The sequence below is a fragment of the Antennarius striatus genome, chromosome 20 (assembly GCF_040054535.1).
Source record: "Antennarius striatus isolate MH-2024 chromosome 20, ASM4005453v1, whole genome shotgun sequence".
Classification (NCBI taxonomy): domain Eukaryota; kingdom Metazoa; phylum Chordata; class Actinopteri; order Lophiiformes; family Antennariidae; genus Antennarius; species Antennarius striatus.
In genome coordinates this window covers 5,052,565-5,074,767 of record NC_090795.1, presented here as the reverse complement: position 1 = coordinate 5,074,767, position 22,203 = coordinate 5,052,565, and the positions used below count along the sequence as shown (strand labels likewise).

General features: G+C 41.8%; 2 protein-coding genes across 2 annotated transcripts in view; both read right to left on the bottom strand.

Moving 5' to 3' along the window:
- The window catches only part of ptprn2 (protein tyrosine phosphatase receptor type N2), a 108,706-nt gene extending 96,277 nt beyond the window's left edge, over positions 1–12,429 (bottom strand). Inside the window, exons 1-2 of the mRNA XM_068304330.1 lie at positions 12,267–12,429; positions 1,819–1,869 (exon numbers count right to left, since the gene is read on the bottom strand). Of these exons, the coding sequence (XP_068160431.1) occupies positions 1,819–1,869; positions 12,267–12,351 (136 nt within the window). The 5' untranslated portion in view covers positions 12,352–12,429. The remainder of the gene's footprint in view (positions 1–1,818; positions 1,870–12,266) is intronic.
- A 1,067-nt stretch (positions 12,430–13,496) lies between these two features.
- ncapg2 (non-SMC condensin II complex, subunit G2) lies at positions 13,497–22,201 on the bottom strand. The gene is made up of 27 exons (XM_068304329.1): positions 22,136–22,201; positions 21,809–21,948; positions 21,376–21,534; positions 21,157–21,271; positions 20,901–21,058; positions 20,681–20,815; positions 20,471–20,565; positions 20,235–20,391; positions 20,064–20,156; positions 19,856–19,981; positions 19,600–19,779; positions 19,259–19,411; positions 18,207–18,429; positions 18,022–18,119; positions 17,449–17,619; positions 17,294–17,364; positions 17,054–17,207; positions 16,763–16,936; positions 16,562–16,678; positions 16,294–16,443; positions 15,390–15,489; positions 15,074–15,261; positions 14,805–14,939; positions 14,577–14,680; positions 14,362–14,462; positions 14,182–14,281; positions 13,497–14,082 (listed from the first exon to the last, which is right to left on the bottom strand). The coding sequence occupies exons 2-27, from the start codon at positions 21,884–21,886 to the stop codon at positions 14,031–14,033; spliced, it is 3,387 nt and encodes a 1,128-aa protein (XP_068160430.1). The 5' UTR covers positions 21,887–21,948; positions 22,136–22,201; the 3' UTR covers positions 13,497–14,030.
- Positions 22,202–22,203: the final 2 nt, after the last annotated feature.

Below are 22,203 nucleotides of genomic sequence, written 5' to 3'. Positions count from 1 at the left end.
AAGCACGTTTAAATTTAACAAATGAACAAATTCGCCTTGTTTGTTTGGATGATTTGTTAGAAAAGCCAATGGACACACATGCACACACACACACACACACACACACACACACACACACACACACACACACACACACACACACACACACACACACACACACACACACACACACACACACACACACACACACACACACACATGCACACACACTATATAATTTTTTTTTCTCTGTTTCCAGTCAAAGTTAAGGTAACAGGCTGCTTATTGTTGTAATTATTATACAGACATGAGACTATCGTCTCATTTCGTGATTTATTTTCATCTGCTTGTTCACATCAATTTTAACGATATCATCCACAATAACGATTTCGGTGTCCTTTTTGTTTTCACCCAAAGATGTTTTCTCTTTGTGCCCTGGTTTCACAATCATTTAATGAAATTGGAAAGTTTCCCCTGTGCAAACTAGAGACCAATTTTATAGCGGCAGGCAGAGCGCCAGTTTATAATTTGACTTGTAGTTTTAAGAATTTTAAGTTTTAAGAATGGTATTATCATTCAGGTGATGTTTTATATGTAACCTTCCTGGAAGAGATCTTTACATTCTAAATTGATTTTTGAAATTACTTTCTTTGTTTTAACCTGACTAGATGTTATATTTCCATTATTTCTGATATTTTATCAACAAAATGATTAATTATTAGGAAAATGAAACAATCAACAGATAAAAGAAATATACTCAAGTCAATCACTCAGCTGTTAGGTTCCTACTGCAGCAGCTGTAGATAGTAATCATTTAGCCTTAAAGCTAAAATTGTGGCCATGTCCTATACGCTGCATCTTTAACAGATAATGAAAATAACTGTCGGCTGCAGCTCTGACAAATTGGAAAACGATAAAAGTCTGGAGGGTAGTAAAGAAAACAAATTGAAAACTAAGATGTATTTGGTACAAAATCTGTACATGGACACAGACAGAAACAAAGTGTTATCTCAGGTCATTCATCCTCTTACTGACATTAATATTCAAGCTGGTATTTGACCTGCTTTTCATTGCTTGTCCTGCTTGTATCTCTATGCTCACTCCTATAGGTCACACCATGTTTTGCATGTAATTCTATTGTCTGCCAGTTCAATTCGCTGGCTTTGCGAAATTTGTTCTATGGTGAATTATATAAGTTAAATTAAATGCAACCATTTAATCACTAGGCTTTTGAGTCCAAAAACAAACACCCACTGGGATAAATGTAGATCCCCAGCATGCATGTAAACACACTATGTTATTCTGAACCACTTCTCCACGCATTGACACCATCAACCGTGGGAGAATACATTAACCTTTTACGATGGCTCAGTCATGAAGATGATCCTCGATATCGACATGCTATCAATCTTGCTTCAGATTTAAAAGCCCGCTCTGTGATTCCGCTGAATGCCACGCGGTGAAAAGTCCCGACATTTCCCCTCCAGTCATCAGGCGGTGCGTTGTCATGGTTGCATTAGTGGCCACAAGACAAGATAGGTTCATAGATGAGGCTGTGGACGCGGCGAGATGATTGGCATATACTTTAGAAAACGTCATCCTGCTGCAGATGATAGTGTCGCTACATAGATGAACTCTTGAGAGCATGCCGACACTTAGACATTTTAATGTTTCTATTACACTTGACTCCTGTGTCTTTTACGCTGTGATCCATCTCTCCGTCATTCTATCTATTAATCCCTGAACAATTAAAATGAAGGCTCGGGAACTGAGTTGGGTCAACGATGGTTGTGTAGAGATGACGTATGAGCGTGTATTACGTTGTGAGTCTTGACCTACCGTTGACACAGAACTCATACGATGTGCAGAGCTCGTCATCAAACAGGCAACCTGGAGGACGGACAGGAGGAGAATTTATATGATTAGTAAATGAAGGATTAGTCAATACGAACAATGGCTCTATGACAGTTTTGACAGTCAATTAATCATTTGAGTCATGGATCAAGCAAAACGATGGTGAACTGAAGGTGAATACATTAAGATTTTGTGCTGCTGGTTGAACAAGAAAAAACATCTTGAATATGTCAATAATTAAACATCTTGGGAGGTCCGATTTGGTGTCTCGCTACGGTTCCCCGTATCGATTCGGAATTCCATTTGTGTTACTGCCAAAATGTCAAGCTGTTCCTTTAACCTATAAATAAAATCCGCAGCTGTCTAATCTGATCGTATTTATCACTGTCATCTTAAAAGATGGGAGAAACCCTGTTGGTTTAATCAGCAGCATGAAAACACAACTGTGACAATGAACGTAAATGAAGGTCATCAGTATACATATTTAGTATAATAAGTAAGTGGATGTACAGAAAGTCTACTCATTTGTGATATAAAATTAGCCCACTGTCACAATCTTTTAATATGTCACTGCTCTATACAGGAGATCTCAGTGCTACATCAGTTCTGGCTGTGTACACTGCTGGCACAGCCATCAATCATCAATTAGTGCGACTTCTATTATCCTGTTTCTGACACTAATACCCCAACTCCATGGGCAATGTTTCCATATATGAATATTAATGAACTTAAATGCTTAGACCAGGGCTGGATGTACTAGGCTAGTAAATGAACAGATGGCAGGAGCATTATGGGTAGCTGCTCCCTGTGTTCATATTTCACACGTGGGAGTGGCGGCGAGAAGAGGACCGATTGTTCTGCTTGCTCCACATTTGCAAGTTTCCAGGCAAAGACAAATTTGAGAAAAAAAAAAACAAAAAACAAAAAAAACATTGTCTGTGAGGTAGAAAAAGTGGTTCTGAAGTGTTACTTTCTGTCTTGTGGGCTGAATGAAATGGCACTTTCAGGGTCAAAGCAAAAACCCAGACAATACCCAGACCTCCAGCCAAGAAATGAGGCGCTATCCATGACGCTTGTTCTTGTTCCTGAAAAGACTCATAATACAGAAAAACGCATTTGCAGTCCTCTAGCATGAGCTTCAGCCTTTTTCCTTCAAGTCTTTTATCTTTATTATTTCACCTCCCTCGGCTCATCAGTAGGACTGACGTAATTGGATGCACCCTCTTGGCCAGGCGGCCTCGATGGAGAGCAATGAGCTGCACATGACCATGAATAAAGAACAGGCTGAGTGGGAGGAGAGGCCTCTGTCAGGCTTCTTTAATAATGAGAATTAGTGAGAAGAAGTCTGTTAATCAATCAGTCCAGAGAAGACAGATAATCAAGACAGGTGTGGATGAGAAGCGGGTCGGGGGTTTCAGGCATCGCTTGTTTCAAGTTTGTTCAAGTTTCCTCTCTGCGGATCATTATTACATTCTCTCTTAATCACTGAAGTCCAGTCCCTCATGAGGATTTGATTATATAAACGTAATATACTGCCATCGTGTTTGAAAGATAAGGGCATATTTCATGAAACTACATGTTTAAGATAATGGCTTCACGTGTCAGTAAAATTGCTATTTAATGATGCAGCGTGAGGCATCGTAACGGAGCTGTGATGCTGCAAAGTTCTCTGGAGCAAAACAAAATGACAGAATGTTCTGGACTGAAGACAAACCAGCCTACTTCTCAAGTTATACCTGACTGTCATTTAGAATTTCAAAATATAATATAGAAAGCTCTGCTCATCCCATGAAGAATTATCACCTAATTCCTTCAGATCATGTGGGAGGGTTCCCGCGTTTATCCAACTTAAATGTCACAGAAAGTCTTCTTTAGGGTGGGAAACCAGTAACTCTGACGTAGTACGAACCTCACAGGAGTTCAATGCTGAGTTACAATCAGATATTTAGGTTTTGCACTATGATTGAGACAGAAAACAGACTCGGGGGGCCCCTTCAGTCTTCCATATATTCTCAATTTGCAAAGAAGATGTGTTTTCTTTGATGACAACAAAAACATATGAGATCAAAATTTACACAGAGCAGCCACTTGAAGCTGAAAGAGTCAAACAATCCCCTTGATCAAGCATTTGGCTGCTCTGTAATTAGTGTCAGTCCATTCAACTTTACCCCCTCATCACTTCCCCGCTTAATTCATCGGTTTCTCTGGGAAGTCTTGTCAGCTCTCAATATTAATTGTGACCTTCCATTTAATGAAGGATCCAGCCAAGCATAGTTAGTCGTAGACTGGGTGTGTACGCTCGTGTCTGGGGGCGTGCATGTGAGTGTATGATAGGCAGGCACATAGAATTGATAATGCCACATCCACTTTCTCCAACTACTACGCCAGAGATGATTAAAATGGCGGTGTTTAATTAAAATGCAATCACAGTGGATGCTGTTGATTACCTCAGGCAGAGAAAAAAGGGATGCTGGGAACCGTGTGGCTGAGGAAGACTAGAATCACCCCCCCCCCCCTAGCAACACAGTCAAGACTTTACAATCCTGTCAATCCACACTCACTCAATACTGTGAATGTTGAGGTTTTTAACAGTCTGTTGCTCAAATGAATGAAATAAGTGTTTAGTTTAGGATTTCTTGACTCGTCCATAATCCCTCCAGCCACAGCTGTCACCAAGGCATCAGCATAAAAAAAAGATGTGCATGGTTATAATCTAACAAAGCCTCCTCATAAAGACCGGACACGCTGTCCGTTGTAAATCAGGTGCGCAAGATCATTTCAAAAACAAAATGAGCTTTCCAAAGATGTGCTGCCCTTGTTTCGCCCTAACCACAGTTCAGTCACAGCTCATTAAAGTCATCAAAGAAAAATCACACTTGTGCATTCATTCGTTTTATTTGACCTGAGTAGAGCTGCAGTGCGATAATAGTTATAGAGCTAAATCTAACATTCTGTTTCTTGCTTTAACTGAAAATGTAAAAACTAGTAAAATTTTGAGGATTTGTCTCAAAAATAGACTGAAATTCTTGTAAAATTTTATGAATTTATGTTAGTGAATGCAGATTATTTATTCAGAATTGATTGATGAAGCAGATGGAGTTTACTTTTTTGGATCATAGTAAGAAAATACAAAATATTCTCCTTCACTTGTGAGGAACTGCTGCTTTTGTTGGTTTTATATAACGGCAAACTAAACATCATTGAACATTTTATTCTCTCCATATTCAATGAATCATTGAAGTAACAGATAAACCAATAATGATATTCGTCATTAGCAGCAGAACTCAATGTGAGCTACCTACAGGTGCTATAAATATGCAGCAGCTTCATCTTCCAAAATAGGCACCGTGTGACCTAATTCACAAACCAGAGAATGCAGGGAAAATCCAGAATGTCAACGGCTGCAGTAAATCACTTCACGGTTTTAAACGTGATATTCTAAGACTGAGTCGCCTTTATTCTCACAACACTGTGGAATAAAAGATTGTGGGTAGAACTGCAGCTCTATAAATCTCGTGGAGTTTTGTTGAAGGGTGTTAAAACGACATGCCATGGAAAACTTGCAAGAGTTTCAGAAATACATCAAAAATGAGAACCTAGATCCATTAAATATGGTCCAACGCTCCCTAAATTCTCTCCTCACAGCTGTGCAGCAGAGACTCTTTACCATGACACCCCCCTGCCTACCTTATTACAGCTAACTGCTATTAAAGGCAGCAAGTGTAGCTTCTGTATAAGTAAGTAAAGATCAGCACACTTCCAACACACCAAAATAATTCACCTTCAGTTCTCAGCATGTTCAGTACTAAACAGAAAAAAAAAACCCAGGTGAATGTGAGTCTGCATTTATTAGGGAAAAACTCATAAAAGGCCACTGAAGGAAAAGTAATTACAATAATAAAGACCTCATCAATATTGTAGATAATCTTCACATGCATATTATTAATCCATTACGTATCCATTGCAGATTCTGGTCAGCAGGAGCTGCTTGAGACCGTCTGACCTTGCCTGGAACATTAAATGTCCCACTGTGGCTAAACCCGAGGACTCAGAGACTTGATGGTTCGCGTCTCCCTCACAGGTGGTTGGCCGGTGCCAGGATGCCATCTGTGATGTCTGAGGGGCCAAGGAGGACGTTGGGAGTTTGGCAGAGATTTCAGCCACTCCCAAAGCCTCCCTGCTCCGGTAAAGGCCATATTTCACTCACTCTCCAGGGCCATCGATATTTCTTTAATTATAATTATGTGACCAAGGACACTTGACTCATTTTTAGTCACATGCACACCTCAACCTCCAGCCAAAAAAGCCATTTTAGAAAAAGTGCAGCTGGTGACAACGGCAATAAAAGTGCAAGTGGCTGGATCAGGAGCAGGCAGAGAGGAACATCACCTGCAAGCAAATTAACATCAGTTTGACATCGTGTTCCCAGAATTAAACAGCTTGTGTCATTAAGGCTCTCTCATGCTAAAATTAAAGATGGCTCCGAGCTTTTTCTCTGCTGCAAAAGATCTGTTCTTGTCAAAAGCTGCACGTCACACGTCAGGAGTGTATCTGTGATGGGTTTATCACTACCCGCAATATTTTCATACATTCTTCACTTTTCATATTAATAGGACAAGCATTTGTTATACATGTGTTTTACATAATGATCGGAGACACTTCATGTCTCCAGAGTGAAATATATTCTACTTTTAGACCATAAGTTTGAATTTTGAGCACGTATTTTACATGTAATTTCCAAATCTTTTTTTTATTTTGCCCAGAAAAGTTTTGCATTTTATAATGTAGTCATTAACTTTCTTGCTTAAAGTACAATGAGAAAATCTACGAACCTGCAGCTACTCAACAGACGGGTGAGTCGGGACTCACCGATTCGGAAAATAAATGTACTGTTGCTTAACAACATAAGTAATTAGCAGGAGCAAAGAGGAGACAGTGTGGGGTCTTTGAGGCCACTGTGATTGAGGAGGGAAGCTGATGGGAAACCACCTGACATCCGCAGGAGCGTAACCAAACACATTTCTCACTGACTTTTCCGAGAATTCATCTCAGAATTCCCAGGCAGGCGGTCGGGCAGGCAGGTCAGTCTCAGTCACTCAGCTGCCAGCCCCAGGCAACAACCCAGACAACCGCCATGAATTAAAGATGGCACTGTCGCTGTGGCAACGCAAGGCCCAGAAATAGGCCAGCTTGACCTTTTCTCTGACCCTCAATAAATGATTCAGACATTTGATTTTCTCTCCTCTTCTGAGGCGTGATTGGTTGTTGGAGCGCACAACCAAGCAAGTTTGCACGTGCTGAGGGGCTCGTGGCGAACAGACTCAACCTGGTCCTGGGGGAAATCTGCAGTCCTCCAGATGAGGTAAAACATTTAGCTCTCATGTGCCAATAGAACCTCATCTGAGGAGTATTCATCACAGTGCAGCAGCGATCAGGCCACCATTCTTCTCTGCTGATGAAAACTGGACATGCAGATGAAGGTTGATTTCAGAGCTACAAATGAAATGCTCGAAATGCTTCATACTTGTGCATAAAGCACCTGTGGCTCACATTAGTTAAGCTTTAGAGTCAGTTGGGCAACACTGAACAGCCAGGTAGAGTACCGGTGCTTGGTGAAAATATATTTTTACATGGTAGGAAAGTTTGACCCATTTTGCTCGATCTTCGACAACAATTTTACAGGTTATTTTGTGATCAGTACCCCACCCTTGTTTTGTGGAAATCTGTCCAGTAGTTTTTACGTAACTAACAAACAAACAACTCAAACAATGGAAAAACATTTCCTCCAGCACGCGAGTGCAGCTTTTATGTTGGGTGTGGTCCAGCAGTATTTCGAGCCAATCAAACTGGTCATTTCTGAATAATTCTACAAACAGATGGTTTCATTAAAGCTGGGTCCTGCAAACAAAGTAAATTGTGGTGGATCTGAGCCAGATTTACGTGGAAAAAAGCCACTAATGTGCTTCACAGACAACAGCAGTCTTATCAATTAGTCACGAAAAGGGAAAATACCTCCCCCATTAGATTTTCAGACTCTCTCCTGCTTGCCTCGCCTCCCCACCGACAGTCGTTTTATTTCCCCGCTGCACGGGGAAATGGTCTGGAGTATTAATCAGCATCGCCCGAGATGAAGCAGACACATTACTGCTTTAATCACAGCTGAGACAGTGTAGATTAATTCTTGTGCTCAACTCGCAGCCTTCAGAACCTTCATTACGTGTTATTGTCCTCATTATAAATCGTGCCTCCGCAACACGGAGGTGACCTTCACAATGACCCCTTTACCAACGCAGTTTAATTTGAAGCAGACAGTTGCGAGAACACATAAGAGAGCTGTCCAACATCGCTTTTATTACCCGAGGACGGTCTGACACTGTCGAGCTCAGGCGTATGACGAGGTGAGAAAGCACAAGGAGCACACACTTTGCACCTTTACATGCAAGATGTGCATGTGGGAGAACGGTTGTTACCAAAGTAGTTGTATAAATGCATCGTGTTCTTGCACCCGACAAGCTTCCTAGGAGTGAGAAACCACCACTGAGCAGTAATTCAATTTTAGAATAGGGTGTAAAAGAAAAGGCGTTCCTCAGCGGGGAGAAAAACTCCACACCTTTCTTCAATTTTTGGAGGAACTCTTTCTCCTTGACCCAGAACATCTCCTAGGTTCACCTTGAACCGCAGCAGGAGGGGAGAGAATAAGATGGATTGCCTCTGTTTGACATGTTCTGACTTCCTTCCTCTCAAGAGTCGATGACATTTGTCGGGTAAGACACAGAAGCACAGCCAGCTTGGCTCCCACTCCCCCAGTCTCAATAACCACTCAAAGCCAACATACTCCTCCGAGCATCTGTTGAGTCAAAAAGAAACATGACACTTCATCTGTTATCGCACCAGCCGCGGCAGCATCCCAATCCAGGAATATATAGCCTGCTTTGTGCCATTTCCTTCTCAAACTCAGCGTCCCTACTTGTAAAAAAAATAAAAAAATAAAATAAAATCATACATTCGCCATTTGCTTGAAAAACAGCAACGCTTCATGAAGTGCTTATCAGTTTTAACGTAATGTCAAACCGAATCCGTAAAATCTGGCTGCAGCAGCTGCTCTGTATGTTGGTTAAACAGCAGAAGAGATCTAAATGTTGGACAAGTGACACTCATCTACAGCTGCTGGGATTATTAATTTAGAGGAACAGGCTTTGCAAATGAAACCAAATGCTCATTTCACTGTCACGCAGAGGGAGCTCGAACACAAAGAACTGCTGCGTCTCTATATTGAAACTCAAATTCTACAAAAAGCTCCAACATATGGGTGAAGTCTGAACCGATGGTCGATGCTAGTTGTTTCATCCTCACCCTTCACCGGTGGGTCAAGATGACTCATACATCCTAAGAGATAAGAAAAACACCGGGACCTTCACCAACAGCATTGAAAGGCACTGCCGCAAGGTTACAGCAGTTCTGGCAGTCCTGTCAGGTTTTGTCCTTTTAAATTAATCCTGTTTTACCTTCAAAAGCCATTCAGACAAAGTTTTAAAAGGTTTCATTATTTGTAAATTTCTACGCTATTCACAACTAATATGATGCATGAGGCATTGTGGGAAATGTGTTAGTTGTGTTGGTGCTGAAAGCATTTTCATTTGCGGTCTGAATGAGTGGAGAGTGTGTTTGGACTCTTTATCCAAGGTTTCGTGGCCAGGGTTGACGACGACGATGACGATGACGATGACGATGACGATGACGATGATGATGATGATAAGTTTTTGTGCAGGGTGGAAAATCTCAACAATTTCAGAATTCATGTTCGTGATCCCCAGAGGATAAAGCCTGTGAATTTCGACGATCCTGTGTCATTCCCTACAGCGCCATCATCAGGTTGACATTTTTAGTTTTTACATGTAGTTAAATCTCCAAAAATGTAGAAATGATCAGAATTAAATTTGATGTGGCGTTTGGTGTCACACTTAAGCCAAATTGTATGAAACTTCAAAATCTCTTGACATTTTAATCCGTCAAATTTTTTATTTAACCAAAATGGCTTTTAGGTCCTATTAGCATTAATTGTAAACAACATTTAAAAAATAAAAATGGGTAATTCATTACAGCAGATATCAAACATCTGGAAGTCAGACTCATTCATGTATAAGAACTGGATGTATTGTAGGTCTATGGTTATTTGTTACGACCCCCTCCTTTCATACAAATAGGCTCACCTCATATAAACTATAGAAAATCTGTATGCAGGACAAACCGCGTCGAGGTAACTGCCCCCCCGAGATCGACCGGGAGTGCCCTAGCAACTCAGGAAATAATAAGATGACACAACCCTCATATGATATTGGATGAAAACAAACCACTTCCTGTGACATAAAACGTCTCCCCTCACTCGGGTGGAGGTGTGCTATATATTCCACAGCACCGTGTTTATAATCCACGCTGTTGTAAATGATCCGTCCTCATATCACACCACATTTCAATCTTCTCAGGTGATTTATAGCCGCTATAAAATATCTGGTATCGCCTCTTGGTCCTTGTATCTATTGGATGACAGAGGACTGGGGCAAAATAGATAGAGCTCAGCAGCCGATGAATCAAATCCAACTTTGAGTATGTTAGGCGACGGTTGCTGATAGCCGCCCGTAATGAAAGAACCATTCGGTGCAGCTTCAAGGGACAACATGGCCACGTTGGAGATAACTGACCCTGTCACACATGCTATAACCGCAACACTACGTAAGAGATGTTTCCATTAAAGCAGATTCAGGGGAGGAGACACGGAATTTCCTTACAGCCTGTAGAGAATGTTAACAAAGATTTGGTCTACAGTATAAAATTATTTTTGGTCATGCAATCTCATCGTTGAGAAAATATTAGAATCAGTCTGATTCTGTGTGTTTCCTCAAGAGTCGTGAATGATGACAACCTGCACATTAAATAACAAGCTCTAGTAAGAAGTTCTGTTTCATTAGATGTATATTTCTGTATTTAAGTCCATTCTTTGTGCAGCACGTACAACAAACATAGTAAATGTCCATTTATTGAACTAACAAGACACGACCTTGAAAAGAACTGCTGGATTTTCAGTGCTTTTTTATTAAGATTCATAACATCTCCAAAGCTGTGAACACAAAAACGAGATGATAGAGAATCTTAACAAGCCTGACAGCAACACTGATTGGAAGGCAGTAGAGTGAAAAATCAATTTCTGCACATTTTTCCATTGGCAGGCTTCTCCTTGGCAGTCAATGGATTTATTATTCAAAGATCTATCCTTCCCAACTTACTTATAAATGTGGGATTAAACCTACCGCACTATCAAAACAATGACACGCACACGCAAAAGTCATGATCTAAAGCTTTCCAGTGACATGGAGTAATGTGCAGTGGGACTCATTAAAAACAATAACCACCTCCAACTCGCCGCCACACTCAGACAGCGGAGACCTCTTCCTCACAGACAGAGAAAGCCTACTGAGGATTCAGGGGAAGGCTCTCAGGGGAATAAGCACTGAGTCACTCGCAAGTATTCTAAGCACAAATTAGCCGACTCGCTGGGATGGTGAGTCTTGCGGCGGGACAGACGGACACCCTCTGGTTCTAAATATAAAGAATATGATGCAAGCTTGACGCCTGGGTGAATCATCACGGAGCAGAGCCTCGGACCTACACTTGCTTCTCCCCTCATGTATCCTGACAGCTGGTCCTGGACCAGTAATGGGATGTGAGGTGTGAGTAGAAGTGGGAGGTAAGGAGACACACCTGAGGCAACAGGATGAGTCTGACATCGGTGATCTTTTTGACCTCTCTGGTTTGCTGCACTTTGGATGCATGCATTACATTTTTTTAAAAATTACAGTCTGTCATCTGAAGCAGGGCCGGAAGAGAAAATCCAGCAGCTCTGAAAATTAACAATGCCTTCCCCTCCCCAGGGAGACATGGGATAATAATAAATATTTAACTGGATTTAAAATTGCATGCTGCTCACGGGCATGCTTCAGCTATTTTATAGAGAATAGGGATCACTAAAATCCATGGGAATCCTTTTATTTTAGCAGCATTTGTATAAAATGAAGACTCAAAAGTTTTGTTTGTTTTTAAGTGTTAAATGTAGTTGTGCATTTCTTGACATGATACAAGTATGAGTCTCACAGCTGATGTTTATAGGCCTTTACAGATTATGTAACTTCTTGTCAGATCTGCGGATCTTTACCAAACAGCTGCACCAAAGCAAAAACAAGTTTTGGAAATTGCAAAGCATTACGCATTTACCAGAAATGTAATAAGCTAATAATAAAAAAAATAAGTTTTAAAAAGAGAACACGCACAACAGACAAACGGAGGCAGCAAGAAAGATTTTACACCACGAGGAGATGAAACAAGGAGGTGTCAGATAAAATAATAATACTAAAAATAAATAAGACAATTCAAATGCTTACCAAATTTTCTGTCAGCGAGGGCAGGTGAGGAGCAGAGGCTTACAGCCAATGCAGAGAAGAGGATGGGACACCACAGTGAATCCATACCGCTCCTGCCTAGACGTCAATCCATCGCACACCTCCGCTAAAACTGCATGTTTAACGCAAACTCAGGTTGCGAGCCGCTCGGATGAGACTAAATAGACATGATTTTTTTGGGGGGGGGGTAGAAAGCACGGGAGAAACGCGGACGCCAAAAGATCGCTGAATGGAAACACAATACAGGCGTTGTATCAGCACCACAAACAGCAACCAGCTTCACGGAGGAGCCCCTCCTAAGTTTCTGACGTCAAACACACATGGTGAGGAGCGATGACGCGCGCCGCGCGCAACAGCGCCTTGGAACATGGATGGAACATGGATGAACAGCGGAGGGAGGAATGATGATGAACAATACATTACAGCTAAATATATAAATACGGTCCAGGAAAAATACAGATGATCAAAGATTTCACGCAGTTAATTTATTTTAAACTTTTTGTGATTGATTTTCATGTTAATAGTAGTTTTAGCCAAGCCAATAAACACAGAAATAAAATGTGTATTTTAAAAAAAAGTCCCTCTTAAAAATACTGGATGAGAATTTCACGTTTCATCCAGTATTTTTTGGCCTAGTTTGAGGAAACCGTTCCTTCATTTAAAAAATTTTTTTCACACCTATATGTAAAAGGCTGGCTTTATGGTGATTCTCCAACTCTACAGTATGAAAACAGAAATACTCCATAACTTTATGACATGAATCCAAACCCAACTCTGCATTAAAAGAAAAAGGCAAGACAGGAGAGACAATAACACCTGTAAGAACATATATTTTGTTGTTTTCCTGAATGTATGCTGCGTGTTTATGTTGAATCATGAACCAATACAAATTCTTATTAGCAACTTGTTGTTGAGATGGCAATAAAGTTCTTGAATCTTGAATATTTGGAGGAAGGCCCGGAGAGGTCAGAGATGAAGCCCAAACTGGACCCCATCAGTCGACACTGACTGGAGCGCGGACCTTTGACAGTTACAAACAGCCTGAAGGAACAGTGTGCAACTATTCAGAACAGGTGTGGTTCCCCTTTAAGAAGGCCGAGAGGATGATTTATTGCTTGTTTGTAGAAGGTTATTACCTGGCAAACCGCTGCGCAGGCAAGAAAAACGTGTGAGAGAGAAATAAGAATGAAGTTTAGGTTGATTGATGCAGTTTGTTTTATTCTTATGGGATGACACACGACAGAAAACAGGCAGACAAATACAAAAAGAAAAATACATAAGAAGACAGCAGAGCTTGAGAATGTAAGCATTTCATATGAAGCTTAACAAAGTAGCGGAGAACCACAGAGCTGTGGGGAGAACACTTTACAGAAGAATCCTATTCAATCTAAGAAACAATACTTTGGCACTCTGAAACGCTCGATCAATATTTCTTAACACGATCAATGTACAAAGCCTGAGAGACTTCACTAATGTGTTCCATCAAGAAGTAAACAGGGATCCAACAAATGGATTTTCTTCCAAATGATATTAGATAATTATCTGCTTCTCATGAGCGATGCTGATAGGACGACACTTCATTTTTGTTTTTTCATAAACTGTGATGTGAACTGTGATGTCATTCTCTCTGATGCTGTAAAAAAAAAGGTTTGATATCAGATTTTTCTACAGTTTCAGATTACAATTGAAAAATACATTTTGAAAGAGTCGTAAATATTTATTGTCTTTTTTTTCAAATAGGTAAAGTTATAAATCTATAATTTGATTCAAGGTCTTCACAGAAGATTCATAAATAACCCTGTGGTAGAAAAGGGGTAGAAAAAAAATCAGTCATTAAAGAACAAATCTAATTCATTCACAGATCATCCAAAGTAAATATATTGGTTCTTTCACTCACCTCTGTAGGTCTCCGCCGTCTGAAGAGGGGACTGCATGTTTGTGAAGCTGCTGCTGGATGGCTGTGGCGGCCCTCTTCAATCCAGCTTTAGCCTGCCCGGCTTTAGATGCAGCGAGACACAAATCACTCATTGATCTTTACCAAAACGAAGAGCATCTGAGTGTCGTCGCATGAACTCACCGTGTTTGACAACCAACAGGACGTGCAGGATGGCGGCCAGTTCATTCAAACTGCTGATGGCCTCGGAGTCCAACGACGAGCCAACCTCTTTCAGAAACGCCCTGAAGGTTAGAGGAACATGTCGAATTTTTGAACTCTGAGGTCGAGCGTTCACCTGCAGACGATAGGCCGCCTGCATGCTCAGTCGGTTCTGGTGGCTGTGATGTGATATTTACCTGGTGACAGAAGGTGATTTAAGGATGACAGAGAGCAGGACACTGGACAGAGGAGGCATGTCCTCCACTGACTCGGGGGCGATTACCTCCTCAGGATGGGTGATCTTTAAAAATGAGAAGGCAGCAGGGTTCGTTATCTCATCTTCTGACCGGGTCATATTCTTTACGACTCAGACATGTAGAGCATTAATCAGACAATCACCATCTTGTCTATTCTGCAGCTCTTACCTTCTGAAGCAAATGTCTTTTCTCCACAATGATAACGGCAAACAGAGTAGAGAAGATCCCACAGAGAGGAGTCGTGTCCCACATCTGAGCCACTTGGAGGAAATCTGTCAGGCTGGGAATGGCTGCCCGGCTCAGCTAAGAGACGAAACAGAGATGGAGATCAAACGTCATACCATGGAGCTTTATGTGGCTGGAATACTGATGGCTGGGGCCCGCAAAAATAAAACTAGACAGAAGAAATATTCTATCTCTAGGGATTAAACATCTACCTGTTTTCCCTCCTCTGGTTCTTTCCGAAGACGGCGAGCCAGGAGCTCTATTATCTTCTGGAAGATGTTGGCAACCACGCCCAGAATGACATCGTTTGGATCTTCCTGATTATCATCCTCGGGAACATATCCATCTGCCACCTCCTTCAAAATTGGCAGCACTGCAGGAATACACAGGTAGCCCGCCTCTGCAAACACAAGAGACAAAGATGTTAATAAAAAATGAGAAATGTGAAAAAATATCACTCAATAGGAAAGAATAAACTGTTCTATTTTTTTTAGATTTCCAACTGAATGTGCGTCATTCAACACTCACCAGACAAGAGGGTAAGCGAACACAGGTGGAGGATTTGACCCTTGAACTCCTTGTCGCCCAAACCCACGAGCAGAACATCTCGGCACACAGTCAGGAAACTCTGGAAAAATTAATCATCATCACGACGAAGACAAATGTCACACAGAAAAAAAACCCTGGAGTGCTTATTAAAATCAACGGCACATAAAGAAAAGACGCCAAGTGTCAGGGGATGGTTACAGAATGTTGTTTGTTCCTGCCACCACACGGAAATGAAGGACATCTGATTATCTGACAGCAGCAGCCATGAGGCGACAGACTGAATATTAATGGTGCAAATAAAGAAAATAAATCCGTTTCAGTGCCACAGCATGAGCAGGAAGAGGCCTGTGCTGAGAGAGGGATGAAGTCCTGGAAGCAAGAAGCAGAAACGGCTCAGCTAGCCCTCATGTTCTGGACATGGAAGTATTTTATGTACAAATCTGTACATAAAATATTTTATGTACAACTTTCACCTTATCTGGGTGAAAGTTGTGTACAGAGTAAGCTCTGAAGTTTTCATTTAAGGTGACTGGATAAATGTCATCAAAAAAATCAAACACAATCATCCCTGTAGCTGCTATAAACTATTCCTCATTATGGAAAAGGACCTGGTCTGTGGGCATAAAAACACATTTGGCTGCAGAGGAAATGAGCGTCCCGTCTCCCTTAATGGACACCATTTATATTTTCGCTATTTGAACAAATTAAATGCTGTTTCTTTCTGCTCATTCAGCAAGTTATTTTCGCCTCACTTAATTGAAGTGTGGACTTAATGCATATCTGTTTGGACTTAATTAATTCTTCTTGAACACTTCCAGTCTAAAATCTTCTCATGAAAATATGTACAAGTGCATTTATTTTAATCAGTAATCCTGGAGCTCACCTCTGTTATCTGTGCAGCCAATGGCCGTGACTTCTCTGGACAACCCTCCTCCTCTTCCTCGGGATTTTTGGTGAGGAAGGGCAACACCCTTTCAGCTACCCACGCCACTACGTGCTCCAGAGAAAGGAGGTACTCTCGACCCTCTGAGGACTAGAGTGAAAATACAGGGTTCATTCTCAGAACATAATAAAATACAAGCTTAGATTGAATGAATCCAGAGATTTTAGACGAGTGGATGAGACAGATTTGTGGACAACGACACACTCACGCTATGCTGCAGATGTGCGCCGAGGCGACCGTGGAACACAAAGACCCTGAGAGCCGTCTCCACCGCCGGCCCTTTAGGGTCAGCTGTGCTGGAGGCGAGATGGGTGTACAGCACCGACTGTTGAGACAAACATCATTCTGATTCACATGTTGCTGAGGAAATGTGGAAAACACCTGTCGAAAGCAATGGTGCCTATTGTACCCTCCAGCTTCCTAGAACAGTGTGAAGCTGCTTCAGCGGCTTCTCGCCGAGATCCAGGACTTTCTCCCGTGCTGAACGGTGGCTGAACAAATACTCCAGGTAAGCAAGTGCCAGATCGGGTTTGGCCTCCACCGTCTCCTGTATACGCACCTTTCGACCGGCGCTCACCTTGTCCTGAGTAACAAAGGTTGTGTTGGGATCAAGCCTTTTACTTTTCATAAAAATTAGTGAAAGTCAATGCTTCAGGCGTTTGTGCTAAAGTCAGAGCTCTGTGGTGAAGTTCTGACGGACCCCCTGTTTAGGAAGAGCCTCAGCCAGCCAGTCAGTGATGAGCTCTAAGATGTCAGAAGTTTGGCCCCAGCTGCACATGCAGTCTAACAACTGGTTGTACTGCGCCGGCGCCGATCGCTCCTCCATCCGTCTCAGCCTGGACAGGATGCCGCAGCTGGAGGCGGCAAAGAGGCACGAGGGAGGCGAGTCAGACACAACAGAAACAGAGACCAGCAAAAGGTGAAAGTCGACTGATGGCACCTGAATGTTGGGACTGCAGCTGGAGGCATGAATGCAGCCAGCTGTATGAGGGGGACGGTACACTGTTCATCCTGAAAGCAAATCAACAAAGCGTTACACTGACACTTACTGATGGGAGGATATCTGAAAATGACAAGAGTTGCAGGTTTAAATACCTCAAAAGCCTGGAAATACTTGGATAGGACATTTCCAAACTTGGCAAACGTGTAGTTTTGGGCCTCTTTGTTTTGCCTCAGGGCCTTTTCAACACTCCTCCACAGGATGACCACGACCTCTAGCAGGCGTGACACGATGGCCGTGTCTTTCCCCAGCAGAGGTTCAGCCTGCTGCGATAAAACTTTATTTATTTGCTTTCACATTTTATAGACTCACTGATTAAATAATTAATCTAGAAAATAATCAGCACAGCTACAAATTCTACTTTGATGGAAAGTATACTGACTAGTGTTTGCTGACTCATTGAAACAGGTTTATTAGTGAGGTAACAGATAGAGATGGATTTGTTCTACACTGCAGTATGTCTGTGGGTGGTGGCTCATATTTTGTCTCTTAAATGTGTCCAAAAACCAGACTTCAAACGCATGAATAAAGAAAATAAAGTGGCCTCTTGTTCCTATTTTCGTCCAGTTTACTTTGTGACTCTAAAGTAAGATTGAAAACATAAAAATCTACACAACTTTAAGAAATAACCAAACTTGATCTGTCAACTCTGGAATTCTTTTACTTACTGCGCTGTTCTCCTTGTTGCCTTCAATCACGTCGGACTGGTCGCAGTCTGTCTGGATGCAGCTGTTCAGAATGCGGCGAATCGCCAACATCAGCTTGACTGGACGGGCAAACAGATTCACATAAATACAACACTCAACATGAAGTCAGGTTTGGCCGGTCTTCAGTCAGGGGTAAGAGCACTCACTGATATTGGTGGGGGCAGTGTGTTTGTGGGCATACTGGTAGAACTTCCTGGCAGCCATGGGGTTCATCTGAATAAGGGTGATGCAGCGACAGCACCACTCCCTCTCTGACTCGTTGACGGGGAAGAAGGACTTGAAGAGCAGATCAACGATACGCTTGGAAACCGACTGGGAATCGATCGCCAGGCGAGCAAGCAGGTGCTCCATGTTACACACGTCCCAAAACTGGAGAGCAGCACACACAAATACCTCTTTCTTACCCTTGGCACTACCTTGCGTAGTGTACAGACATATTTAAATTTCATTTAGTTGGATTACGTCTGAATTTAAGACTGAGTAACAGAGTCTCGGTCACACTGGAGATGTTCAGCTGTTATTTGGCGCCGGCTTCATCAGACCTAAGCAGATCATCACTATTTGGAACATGAAGGGCATTAAACTCATCTCGCTTAACACAATTAAATTTTTTTTTAAATCATTCGATGCTTTTCAGAAGCACAGCATCCATCAGCGCCTGACGCCTCTGCTCCGTACTGTTATTAATAGTCTTAACTTCTTTCCAGAGCTGATAAAATTATTCTGCTGGAATGTTTTTGCCTTCATGGTCTTCTCATTTCTTAATTCCCAGCTTTTAGAAGCTTCTTAATACTCAGCTTGGCTTTCAAATACAGATCCACTCCATCCTGTTATGTGGTTTGGGGTTTTTGTTGCACTGCTATTATTTAGACAGCTCCCAAATTTATCACACATGACACTTGAAGCTACAGTATTATTATTATATAATTATACTTAAATACAATACAGCAGTCCACCCCCATCCAAACCACTCTGATCAGTGGATTGTACTCATCAAGACGCAGGACAGCCGCCATTCCAGGTTTTGTTCCACTGCTTAATTATTATTACAGAAAACATTTAATGTGCGTTTAATGCGCACATGAAAGGTTTCTGTACTTCTAGTAACAAAATAAAACTGCAGTAAAAACACACCGGCAGCACTCTGTAGAGCTTTAAATTTGTTTCAACAGTGTATAGAGAAAAAAAGTGAGTGTACCTTGGCAGCACGCATCGCCTTCACCTTGATAAGCATGTCAAGGAAAGCTGTACGCACTTTCTCTGAGTTGTCATGAAGGCTGTATTTAACAGTCGGCAGGAGTTTTTCCAGTATCGGATAGCTGAGAGCGTTGTCTAGTACTATATTGAGACACTGGGGAAAAGTTACACAATATTACATATCCTGCCTGACGCATCACAAAATCTTTGGACAAGTATCTTTAATTACTGTCAGATTTATGTCATTCTCATCTTAGATCTGAGACAGGGTGGAATAACATAAATTAATTCTTAAGGGTTCCACATCTGTACATATTCTCCGATAAAAACAGAATTTCCTACTTTGAAAACTGAGCACCGGACGTCAGGGGAGCTGCTGTCAGCCGCAAGCTCCACCACCAGCTTCTTCAGGAAGTCTGTGATGATCGCCGGAGGGAGGACATCCCAGCACTTAGCCAGTATCTTACAGACACCCAGGATGGCATTGGAACGCACAGTGGGATGAGGGTCATCAAGGAGGGCCTGTGGATGACAGATGGGTGGTTTGTTATTTTGATTTTCATTACATCTCGCTATTTTACAATGTAAAGAGTCTCACCATTGCTGTGTCCAACTGTTTTTGGATGGCCTCATCGATATCCTTGGTGTTCTGATCAGGGTCATGGAGAGGGAAGGCCTCAGTGAAAAGCAAAGTGGCATTCGCACGCACCTCAAAGTTTGGAACCTGTAGATATTAAACAGGAACGTTAGACTCGAAAGAAATACTAAAACAGGTCATGAATGTAGTTAGAAACATGCTGTCTTACACTTAAAGATTTCCAGAGAATAGGTTTGTAGAGATTGTGGAGCATCCTGTCCACCAGATGACAGCCCTTCCTTGAGTGGAAATAGCTCATGATCTGCGGAAGGCAATGAAGATTAGAGAAAAATTGTAGATGGCAAAGTACACAAATCATGACAAACGGTCATCAGTCTACCTGTCGGACTTTGGTGTGGACAGGAGATGATCTATGAAGGAAGATGGCATTCTGCATAAAATCCTGAATGCATGAGCTCTCGATCTGCTCCTGGAATTCCCCGCTAGCCTTCTTCCAGGCTCTGAAGTAAATCTCCATAATATGAGTGGTCAAAATCCTGAAAAAAAGCAATGCAGTAGTAGATAACTTCAAGAGAAAATCAATTACTGTCTAAGAGAATAAATTGAGCATCTTACTTAGTGTAAAACTCAAGCTGGTTTTTGATGGTTCCATGAATGACCCAGATGAAGTTGACATTCCAGCTGAAAAGAAACACAAGGAATCTTTTTCCCTGTAGCAATAAACACATAATTAGGTTGATAACTAAGAAATTAAGCAACAATGGGAGGAAAAGACCAGTGAAGGTGATTCAAACAAGCACAGCAATGGAGTATCACTTGACTCACATCGTCGCTTTTGATGTAAGTGGGACGGTGAAAGCATTGAAGCAACAAATCGATAATCTGCTTATTGTCTTCTGATGAGTAGTCGAGACTCAAGAGCACATCGCGGAGACTCCAGACTCTTTGGATTTCAACACCCTGGATGAGGGAAATATAACCTTACAGCCAGAGCAAAAGGCCAAAAATTGATCGGTCTGACTTATAATTGAGGTCATGTGCTCACCGGTTTCTTCAGAATGAAACTCTTCTGCAGAGAGATGAGGAAAGCGGTGCGACCAAACTTTTCTTTCTCAGTCAGGCCCTTCTTCCACCAGGCCTCACAGACGGTGTGGATATGGAGCTGCAGAGGTGCCTCTGAGACAGACAATGACACCAGAGCGTCTGCAAGACAAACATTTACAACAAACTCATTCCGTGAAAAGAAAATAACTATCATCCGAACACTTGTCGCAACAAGACAGATTCACGGGGACACCGACCATGAAGCTTGTGGGCAATTTCCACAAGGGCATCGTAGGTGTCATCGTCTTGGAGGACCTTTACAGACAGTGCAGCCACTTGTGTCACAGCATCCACCACAGCCATGACAGGTTTCTAAAGGAAAAACAGATGGTAGTAAAAAACAAACAAACATCTATACGCAGTTCAAATGAAATTCTAAAACACAAGCAAAAGAAAGTAACATGGGGTGAACTCACAGGGTCTACGGCTGATTCTGTTTCCTCCCATCGCTCCGGGGGTAACTCCTGCAGGACGTCCTGAAGAAGTGAAGCCAGTTTTCTCCACAGAGTCTGCCTCTGGTCCCTCGGCATCTCCTGCACCACCTCCTCGACATCGAAAGGATCGGTTTTGTCCTTCTGCTTAGCAATGAAGTCAGAAGTCAATGCAGACAGGATAGACAGAAGCACTTTCTATTGGTGATTGTAAACTTTATTTTAGTTCAGAAATTTCAACGTATTTTTACATTAGACATTTATTATACTGTCCAAATTTAGCAATTCACTTAAAGGCAGAATATGACAAATGTGACCATTTCTTTTAAAATGTTCAAACTACACTCATAAAAACAGCTTGATGAAGAATAATAGTTTCAATTCTCTGTTCACAGTAACTGTACAAGAAGGGACTTACGTGAAGCTGGATAAAGCGAAGGAAGTCCTCAACATTTTCCTTACAGGCGGATTCTAAAAAGGCCTCTCGTTTGGACATGTTTAGGGTTTTATTTTTCTCTCTCCAAGGAATAAGAACCAACGTGAAGACTTCCGATAAACCTGTGACAAGCGGTGAAGCGGTCAGTTCAAGCTAACTACATGTAACAAAACCAAAACAAACCCGGCAGTCCGTTTGTTGCTAGCATTAAGTGTTGTTTGCGATAGTAAACACGGTTCTACCCCATAGTATTAGCAGTACAATAACTTGTTGTCACGATAGTTTTACATATTAAAACAAATTCGTCACCTTTTGTGGTTTTATTTACGTTTTCCTAAGCCGACAAGCAGACGACAGCCACCCATAGCAGCAAACCC

What these genes read in the sequence shown, in the direction of transcription:
- ncapg2 (XM_068304329.1), bottom strand. Translation starts at nt 21,886, where the DNA reads ATGTCCAAACGAGAGGCCTTTTTAGAATCCGCCTGTAAGGAAAATGTT. An exon ending in AGTATTTCCAGGCTTTTGAG is followed by an intron (nt 17,365 to 17,448) that starts GTATTTAAACCT and finishes ATTTGCTTTCAG; the next exon opens with GATGAACAGTGTACCGTCCC. An exon ending in AAATCACCTTCTGTCACCAG is followed by an intron (nt 14,463 to 14,576) that starts GTAAATATCACA and finishes TCTAACCTTCAG; the next exon opens with GGCGTTTCTGAAAGAGGTTG.